The sequence below is a fragment of the Mycetomoellerius zeteki genome, unplaced genomic scaffold, assembly GCF_001594055.1.
Source record: "Mycetomoellerius zeteki isolate Tzet28-1 unplaced genomic scaffold, Tzet1.0 scaffold69, whole genome shotgun sequence".
NCBI classification, from domain to species: Eukaryota; Metazoa; Arthropoda; class Insecta; order Hymenoptera; family Formicidae; genus Mycetomoellerius; species Mycetomoellerius zeteki.
The window spans coordinates 471,847-482,476 of record NW_017257708.1 but is presented as its reverse complement, the minus strand read 5'-3'; the positions used below and the strand labels follow the sequence as shown (position 1 = coordinate 482,476).

General features: G+C 33.9%; 1 protein-coding gene across 1 annotated transcript in view; it reads left to right on the top strand.

The window, feature by feature from the left end:
- LOC108729008 (ATPase family AAA domain-containing protein 2) overlaps window positions 1-10,241 on the top strand; it is a 21,347-nt gene extending 11,106 nt beyond the window's left edge. The window contains exons 18-28 of the mRNA XM_018457907.1: window positions 4,725-4,901; window positions 4,959-5,107; window positions 5,568-5,837; window positions 5,929-6,120; window positions 6,336-6,517; window positions 6,580-6,766; window positions 6,845-7,024; window positions 8,026-8,164; window positions 8,230-8,325; window positions 8,398-8,502; window positions 9,781-10,241. Of these exons, the coding sequence (XP_018313409.1) occupies window positions 4,725-4,901; window positions 4,959-5,107; window positions 5,568-5,837; window positions 5,929-6,120; window positions 6,336-6,517; window positions 6,580-6,766; window positions 6,845-7,024; window positions 8,026-8,164; window positions 8,230-8,325; window positions 8,398-8,502; window positions 9,781-10,091 (1,988 nt within the window). The 3' untranslated portion in view covers window positions 10,092-10,241. The remainder of the gene's footprint in view (window positions 1-4,724; window positions 4,902-4,958; window positions 5,108-5,567; window positions 5,838-5,928; window positions 6,121-6,335; window positions 6,518-6,579; window positions 6,767-6,844; window positions 7,025-8,025; window positions 8,165-8,229; window positions 8,326-8,397; window positions 8,503-9,780) is intronic.
- Window positions 10,242-10,630: the final 389 nt, after the last annotated feature.

Here is a 10,630-nt window from a genome sequence, read left to right as displayed (position 1 = left end):
CCATTTAATTTGGAAACACCCTGTATACATACTTTATATGTATACAGACACATATACACATTTTGCAAAATATATATTTTTCTTTCAACTAATTACATTATATTGATCATACAGAGTGAGGAAAAAATATCGGAACCCCGAAATATCTAAAAAAAATATAAGTTTTATGGAAAACTGTTTCAGATAAAAAAGTTGCAAGGTTTAAAAAGATTTATCTACCGGTCTTATCAGTTTAACCTTGGGTGGCATCACCAAAGTCAAGTCAAAGTCACATTGATTTCTTTAAGGTATTTCTCCGAGAAATTGAGTTTCTACAGATTTTGTTGAAATTTGGATATTATGTTTAAAATAATTTTATCTATATATGATTAAAATTTCAAAAACTCTAGCGGTGCCGAAATGGAGATATTCACCTCCAAAGTTTTAGCTTTTAATACATAAATCTCTATACCAAACCTTGCCGAAGCAATATTTTAATACTTTGCGGCGTAAATCTTCTACAGATTTAAAAAAATATATATGTATGTAATGTAGAAATATTATAGGAACCTTATAAAAAAAAGTAGAGTCCTAGCGTTTCTGAATTAGAGTAGTTTAAATTTGTAATTTGATGGAATACTTCTCGCACGCCGAGCGGCGAGACAGAGGCTGCGTTCCGTTTCACGCATGATATGCATCATTAATTCTTGTTTAACATTCGATGAATAACAAGGATAAAAGATGCATCATGCGTGAAACGGAACGCAGCCAGAGACATGCTATCGTCACATTTCAACCGTCTTCAGTGCGAACTAGTGTTCGTGCGCACAGATATGACATTTATACGCGTGTGTACGTTCGCCTCAAAAGTTTCTCTCTTGAGAGAGCACGCGCGGAGAGGCATATTCGTGGGTTGTACGCGATTAATTTTCTAGCGCGATTGTAGCCGGAGAAATATCTTGAATGGAAACCTCCCATTTAAAACCTAGCCTCACCGCGACGCTATCCGAGGTCAAACTGATAAGATTGGTAGATAGACCTTTTTAAAACCTACAACTTTTAACTTGAAACAGTTTTCTATAAAACTTATATTTTTCGACATATTTCGGGGTCCCTATATTTTTTCCTCACCCTGTATAAGAGACAATGAAAACACAAGAATTGATACATTGTGTACTTAACAATTTTAATTTAATTCAATCTTTATTAAGCAAAGCCATTAATATGGCACGGTAATTGTCCGCAATTTTGGATAGCGGTTCTTTTTTTATATTATCACACGAGTTTTTTCATTTTATTAAATTGCTAACTATTTAGAATTGTTCATTTTGAATTCGAATAAAAATTTACATACGTAGTAAAGTTGAAACACGAAACGTGTTTTTCCTTACATTTTTTATATATATACTCTTTAAATCTTTTGAAGTTCATCTCTAAAAGAGTGAAATCTCACTCCAAAAGTCTGAAAATTGAGCCAGTCTTGAAAAAAGAGAGAAAATATTTTTACTCTTGGACAGTGGTAGATTTTCACTCTTTAGAAGTAAGATTTCATTCTTTTGGAGTAAGATTTCACTCTTTTGGAGTAAAAGTCACTCCAAGGAAGTCTCACTCCAAAAAAAAGGAGTGAGATCTCATTCTTTTGGAATAAATCTTACTCTAAAAAAATGAAATCTTATTTCAAAAAAATGAAAATCTGCTAGTCTTGTTCAACAGTAAAAAAAATTTCATTCATTGACTGGCTCAATTTTCACTCCAAAAGATTTATAGAGAGTAAGATTGTGGTTTTCTCCTTGTGTATCAAAATATACCTCGTGCTACAGGATGTATCAATTCAAATTATTACTTATAGTATAAGATGATACACTTGACGTTTAAAAACGATCAAAGCTTATTATCTCAAGAGAAAAAATTCATATATAAAGTGTTTTAATTTTATATTAAATATTAAATTTTTTAATATTAAATCATAAAAATTATATTCGATGTCTAAAGAAATATGAGTGAACATATATCTATATATGTAACAATACTTTTTCGTCAAAACTACTATCTTTCTAACTGAATAATTGTTTCAGTTAAATGTGATCTTTTTCTTGTGTGATGATAACTTTTGATCTGTCCTTGCAATTCAGTTCATACGAAATAACTTAAGGTGTATTCGAAATGTGACTAGTAATCTGCAATTTAAATAGACCAAAGTTGTAAAAAGGATAAGGTTTTACTCGTTGAAGATGGAAACAGGGCACTTAATATACACACACTTACACTATTATAAATATGAAATACCTCGATAAAAAAAAAATATATATATATATGATGCAGTGGCGGCTAGTTAGTCATGTTTAGAGCGGTTTCGAAGACTCTTAAAAAGTGAATGACTCTAAAATAACAAAATTAATCGTTCGCGCGTTAGATTCCCAAAAGTGAGCCGCAACAATTAATACATGGCAAGGATTGGGATTTAAATTGGTGACAAAAAATTATCCTTTTTACTAAATTTACCAGAAGAAATAAATAATATCAAGTTTAAAATTCGAAACGGCAATGGAAAGGAATATAAAACGTTGAGACTTCCAGTCGGTCCTAGGCACTCTTGAATATCTGGCCGTCGCTCTACAAAATATCCCAGAACTATCGCACTTTCTTCCACTTGATTTTCTTTTTTATTTTCTTGACCTTTTAATTTTTGTATCTATCCAAAAGTGAGACAAATAAAATTTTTAATAGATGGTCAACTTTACAAAGCTATGTTTTGATTTAGGAAAAAAAACTGCCGTTCTTATTACTCGGAAATCCAAGTATTCATGCTCGAGAAGAACTGTGACGATTCTGGGAGACTTTGTGTTATATGTATGTACATGTATAAATATTAGCGAATATTTAGGATATAACTTGCCTTCCCCAGATTCGTGTATTGGTTGTGACTTGCTGTAATTGTGAACGATTAGTTACCAGATGAAGTCGTATGCGACGAGACGAAAACTCGTTTTCACTTAATTAAGCTGTCCCGAACAGCCTGAGAAAAGCAGATTCTTTTCAATAACCGTTTAAACAATACATCGGAGGCAACATACATACAGGGCGCAATCCATCCTTTGCTGTTCAAATCATACAATCGAATAGGAGCTATAGTAAATAAACTCTGTCAATAAATCTCTCATGTGATCCACGAGTAATATCTTAGGGATACGTCGTTATTGTTAAGCTGTAACGTTTTTCGTTTGCAAGAGCGTGATTTAAGAGGTAATCTACAAATTTTGTTGGTAGCATATCCGTTTTTTGCGTCAGGTGATGCATTCGTAGCGAAGAAATTTTTGTAGTTATTGTGATAAGAATTCGTTTCGTTTCGGCGATTGGATCGTTCGTCGAAATTCGATTGTATTACTTGCGAAATTCTTTAGTAAGTAGAATCGAAAAGACTGAGGTTTAGGAAAGGAAAAAAAAAAAAAAGAAACGCTCGCTTTTTCCCAGCGTTCGTATTATGCATATGCGATTGTACACATATTCTCGATTCTCAGCCCCGTTCGAAAATGAAGAAGGATGAAAAGGAAGGAAAAAGAAGAATTGCTTCACGTGAATTATCATTGATTCTCTCGCAACGGGGATCGATACAAGTATCCGGTATTTGCCAAAGAAGCTAACGACAGATAATGCAAGACCTCACTCCTGCATATACATAATTATAACTGTTGCAAAGTGTTCAGATAAAATACGGAAGTTACACCGTTAACTCGCAGACGGATGTGTATATATGATTTTTCTTCTAGCGATCACAGATTTACATTCCGCACTCGAAATCACGAATCCGAAAGAGACGGCTGTTCTGCGATTACGTTCTTGGTGCTCGTCGGTATGCCGTCGTTTTCGCAATACCACCGCATGAAAATCCGCATTATACGTACATATACATATATGTATAAACAATGTATGCACTATCGAATCGAGAAGCTATCTTGCAAACACTGCCGATTACGGACGAGCGACCACATTTATCTGTTTCTCTCTTTCTTTCTATCTCTTTTTCAATATAACATCCCTTAAGACTACTCTCTACAAAGAATGAAGTATTAACACGCTCGAACTTGAGCTGTAGCATATCAAGTATCTGGCAATTTTTTCTACTGACAATGTACGCACGCAGAGTAGATGGTAGCCTTAAGAATTTAGGCGCATACACGACGAAGTTGTAAAAGATACGGACGAAAAGCGACGAGATGCATCCACTGCCTTATTTATTTTATCATATAAGTAATACATTTTATTGTCATATATTATAGTGAAATAAAACTTTCGTAATGTAACCGATTCGCTGGCGATTTATTTGCATTCCTTTCTGTCCGTTCCTTTATTTTTTTATCAGGAAGGAAATTGAAATATATGAGCGTCGTATCGATACGAGAATCGATCCGTGTGACTTTCCGTCTGTTAGCTGACGATAATGTCAGGAATAATGTTGAAATTGAGTAGTAGGTTCTCATAACTCCGAATAACATTTGCGTAAAAATTCCAGTGACAATACCGATCGTAAGATCACCTCAGGATGCACGAATAAATCGTGAATTTCCATCGAGACATCGATGATAGTAATTGACACTTTTACATTGATTATATTGAGTAATTGATATTTCTACATTGATTATATTGAATAATTAACATTTTTACGTTAATTATATTGAGTAATTGACATTTTTACATTGATTATATTGCAACAGAAGTGGAAGTAGATCGGTTTAACTCTCCTCGAGTTCTTGGAAAAGACAAAAAGATGTCTGGCGCGGTGAAAGATTTCTCCTGTATCGGAGGGCTGGAGAAGCATATTAGGATTGTAAAGGAGATGGTCCTATTCCCATTGATGTACGGGGACGTATACGCTAAATTTAATCTCAGACCACCGCGCGGTTTACTCTTTCACGGCCCTCCAGGTAATGTCAAATGCTTCATCATGCAAGGTGGATCTCTCTTGTTTCATTCTTTACTAGGAACGGGAAAGACTCTCGTAGCCAGCGCATTAGCGACAGAATGCAGCAATTCCGAACGTAAGGTCTCCTTCATCTCTCGCAAAGGTTCCGACTGTCTTAGCAAATGGGTCGGAGAAAGCGAGAAAAAGCTCGAAAAGATTTTTTCCCTGGTCGGTAAAGTTTGGTCTCTTATAATTCCATGCTCTTATCATTTTATCTGTTCAGAGTTTAAAGAAACATTTAAATTTAAAATCAACTTTCTTTAAAACTTGGGCAAATTGTCCCATAAAATTGAATCTGCAAAAAGTCATGCATATTAATTCAAGAGCCCATACAGCACAGAAATATCAAATATTTCAAATATTTTAGAAAATATTTTCTGAGTGATAAAAAAGAATATTTTAAAAAATATTTCTAACAAATTTTTTTAATGTTTCTAAAAATGTTATCATGAAAAAAATCATTTTAAAATATTGTTAGAACTTTTTTAATAATATCCTTTTAAATATTAAAAAATTTGTTTGAAAACATTTTCCAATATTTTATGCTGTATTCCCGTAGAGTTTCCATAGGAAGTGAGCATCCACTTCATCTCCAATCCAAAGAAAAAAAAATTATTTTCTTCTCCAGGCACAACAGACGAAACCGTGTATTATATTTTTCGATGAAGTCGACGGTCTCGCGCCTGTGAGATCTAGTCGACAGGATTTTGTTCACGCCAGCGTTGTCTCCACTCTTTTGGCCTTGATGGATGGTCTGGACAACAATTCCGAGATCATAGTGATAGGCGCGACTAATAGAATTGATGCGATAGATCCTGCTCTGAGGAGACCCGGCAGATTTGACAAAGAACTGTACTTTCCTCTGCCTTGCTACAGTGCCAGAAAAGAGATACTTTCGGTACCGTTCTGCTAGTAAAAAATATCACAAAAATGTGTAAGAAAAAAGCTAATGATGAAAAGGAAAATGTTGATTTTTTGTACGGGGACAGGTGCACATCAAAAGCTGGAAGCAGAAACCAGCGCAGAAATTCTTGGCGTATCTGGCATCGAAAACGCTAGGATTCTGCGGCAGTGATCTGCAGGCTCTTTGCGCTGAAGCAGTTATGTGCTCCGTTCGCAGAAATTATCCACAGATCTATAATTCCAAGTCTAAGTATCACATCAATGAACGCCATCTCAAAGTAAGACACTTGGTGACAATAAATACTGATTTGATTTTCTTACATAATAAATAAAATAAATCACTTCATAGAAAAAAATAGACTTTATATAGAAATAATTTTTATGTAAAAATATGCATACATACATTTCATATATATTATATTATTCTGTATATTTCGTACTATTCTTACATAAAGTAAAACATCTAATTGCAAGAGAAATATTTCTTATCAAGGTGGAAAAGGACGATTTCTTAAAGGCACGCCAAAACATCGTTCCAGCGTCGCATCGCGTTATAGTCGCCCCGATTAAGAGCTTATCCTTCAGAATTCAACCGTTGTTGCACGAGGATCTAACTGGAATCCTGTCGCGTTTGCAAACACTTTGTCCAGCCGGCATGCTGACTTCTGACAACATGTAAGTGATATGAAAATATCCAGAGAGGCGAAAATCAAATACTAATTCGCGTGTGACCGCAGTACAGGCAAAGCCACGTCCAAATCGAGCGGCTGTCCGCGAATTTTGCTATGCGGTGAAGATGATTCCCACACTCGTCATCTGGGCCCGGCGTTGCTGCACACCTTGGAACACTTGCCGTGTCACATCTTGGACGTTACGACGTTGTTTGAGGAAACGGGCAAGGCGGCTGAAGAAGCCATGATACAAGTAGAAAACAATTATTTCCTATTTTTGAAAAAAATAACAAAATATCAGACGACAGTCGTCATTTTGTTGTAATAACAGAAAATCAAAACCGCGCGACGCACCCTACCAGCGTTGCTGTATATGCCCGGGGTCTTGACCTGGTGGGATCTGGTGGATGAGACGGCGAGAGTGGTTTTTACCTCTTTAATACGTGGTCTCGATCGATCGGTGCACATGCTCGTGCTAATGACCGCTCACTGTCGACACATTAATCTGCCACTAAAGGTTGATATCCTTTTTGTCTTTTTAATATTCCCTTGTTTTTTGAACATGTTTAATACTTTTCTGCCCGTGTTTTGTACATGTTTAGTATATCAAGGTTTAAAAAATTATAATTCGAAATTGAACGGATGAGAATAAATTTAACTGTAAGTAAGAGAAACCTTATTTTCGGTCAAAGCGGATCTAAATATTTCACAGTATGAATTTATATACTGGGTGTCCCGTAAAGACCCGAACAACGCTTAAGGGGATATTCCTGAGATCATTTTGAGACGAAAATTCTAATACCAAAATGTCGAACTGCACAAATTTTTTTAATTATAAGCTAACTTTAAATGCTTGTAAGTAAAAAACATTTTACTTTTATAGCCTCTATTATTATTTCTGGACTCTTTTGAACATTCTAAGATGAAAATCCTAATACGAAAATATCGAGGCTATAATAGTTTTCGAATTACATACTATCTTTAATCAATTATAATTCAAAAGTTATTATAGCCTCAACATTTTGGTATTAGAATTTTCGTCTTAAAATGATCTCAGGAATCTCCGTTTAAGCGTTGTTCGAGTCTTTATGGAATATCTGCATAAATTAAATTAACAAGCAGTTTAATAATTTTGATACCAATAAATATTTTATAAGACTTAATAATTTGATTTTAATAAGAATCTATCTTATATTATAAGAATATTAATAACTTGATATATATTAAGAATCTAAGAATAATAAGAGTCTGAGAATAATAAGAAAGTTTAAGCAGTTACTTCGAGATATAAATATGATAGCACATATTCATTAAGATATATTTAAGTATATTTATATATAAAAATGGTAGATTGAAAAAATTGAAGTGAAAATATTGAATATTTATAGAATCATTTTAGAAAATAGTCAAAATGGATTTAAACAAATTATCTCTTAAACGACTGACCTTTAAATATTGATATATTTCCAATATGCTCGTAAGTGCATAATTGTTAATCATTTGCGCCGCTTGTCACAGATTGCAGAATTATATGACGATAATCGCGGCGAAATATATGAAGTGAAATCGCCTTCGCCGCAAAAGCGACGTTCCTTTTTCAAACAGTTGTTTAATGGAAAATCCGACAGTCTTTCCGATCGCTCCTCGCAAGGTGATTATCCGTCTGAAATAATAACAGTGTACAATGGTTAATATATCAATTTCTAACAAACGTAGTTGATCTGACGCCAATCTCGTGCCCGAAGAAGCTCAAGGGTGAGAACAGGAAGCTGAAGAATCATATACACTCTACCGACTCTAATGGAGTACTAGGTATATTTTTTAATACAAGTTTTATGTACGATATATATACGCATGTTAATGTGTATCGTAATGGTCTCTAAGAGATTAGCACGGCACGCGGCACGACCAGAAAGATTAAAATGCAATCGAAAGCGCGAAATAAGCTCGGAGCTGTACGGTCCTCGCACTCGACATCTTCCAGATCGAGTAACTGCTTTATAATTGATAATCTTATAAGTCCAATCTGTATATACGCCCTACTGAAAAAATCACATCACAAAGAATTACGTTTTTAAAAATCACGTACTCTTCTTTGGAATAATCTGTTACATGATTTACTTGTCTTGATTTCATTATATAACAAAAAAATATAAATCAGAGTACGTGATTTTTTAAAAACGTAATTTGAAAAATCACATAATATTAGAAATAATTTTTCATCCATCATGTGATTTTATAGTTATTGAATTTTAAAGAATTGAATGATAGAAATAGAAGGAAAAATACATATTGTGTGACTTTTCAAATTACAGTTCCTGGCCACATTATTATGACCATTGTTGAATTTTACAATATTTTTATGATAAGTTGGCAAATTTTTATAAAAAGTGGTAGAAAAATTTGTATTTCATGTGGCAATACTGTTTTTTAAATTACTGTGCATGCAACTCTAACATAGATCGCCATTTTGACATGTGTCAACTGTTTAACCACGCCGAAGTTACATATAATCTACTAGAGAAGTCGCGCATGAGCGCTGCCCGGGACTAGCAAAGGCCCCGGGCGGGAACGAGTCGGCGAAAGCCGAAGAGCCAGGGGGGCTCCCAGAAGTATGCTGCACGCGTTCCTGGGAGCCCCCCAACACCGGCCAGCGACAGGACACCCGGAGAGGTTTTAGTGGGTGCAAGCCCCACATATCCCTGGGTTCACCCCCGAGACCCAGGGAATGCGTAGGCATTTCCCCTCCGTCATCAAAAAAAAAAAAAAAGTTACATATAATCTCTATTTAGAACACTTTGTCTCGTGACGTAAATTGTTAATATTAATAAAATATAACGGTAAGTAATAAATATAAATTGTTGTTGTATTAACATGTCTAACAACAATTTATATTTATTTTGCATGTTTTGTTTGCTGTATTTTATAATAAAATATAATTGATTTAACATTGCCAAGTTGTAATTAATTGATTAGACATAAAATTGTTCAATAAATCATAATATATATTTAAAATTTAACCAAATAGAAAAGAGTGCAAAAAGATAAGGTGGTCATAATAATGTGGCCAGGGACTATATGTGGTTTTAAAAAATCACATAAGTACTAATTTGGAATAATTCGTGATTTACTTACCTTAATTACATGATTTCGTTATGTACTTTGTGACATGATTTTTTTCAGTAGGGCGATTTCTTAGAATTGAGTTACACGAACAGTATAAATCGCAATGGATTTGTATACTTTTATAAACTTGATGATTATTAGGAATGAATATTAAGAGAGAATACAACGCGTCCGGGGAAGGTCCGTCGTCCAAACGGCAGAGATTAACGTCCAGCGCTTCTTCGGCCCCGTCTAGCACTGAGAAATTGTACAGCTCGCAAATCGAGGATTTGGTCGAAACGATTGTCAGATCAACCGACGAGTGGCCGAGTCATTTACTGGAGAGCCTGTTCTCTTCCCTCGAGCTCGCAATGGAAAACAACGGAGATCTATGCGCGACGGTGAACGAGTATGTCGCTCGTTATGAAGAATTGAAACGGGTCAAAATGCGGATGAAGCAAGAAGAGGATTAATCGTTAATTTGGTCCCTCGTGAATCGTTCGTGTGATGTCTAAATTTGTGAAATTTGTGAAACACGATAGATAAATAATACAATGAAAAATTCGTGGAATGTAATATTGTGATGTAATAAACGACGCAGTAAACATTAAAAAAAAAAATTCTTTGCACATTTTTTTGCTATTGAATATATATTGTTAATATAATTTTCATCATTTTGACGTTACAATTAATTTTTGTTTTTAATTTAATTAATTCTTAAAAGTTATCTGAATTAAAAAAATTATTTGATTTAAATTATTTAAATTAAACGGTAAATAGAAAATTTATTTTAAAAATTAAATGATTAGATATTTAACAACATCCACATAATAATATACATTTAATTTGAAATTAAAACTAAATTTTTTATTTTAAAAAATATAAGAATTTATTTTATAAATATTTTTTGTCATCGAAATATCATAAAGAAAATTAGAATTTATTTATATTCTTATTTTATTTTCACAATAATTCTGAAATACTTTTTTCTAGTTTTTGATGTTAAAAATGT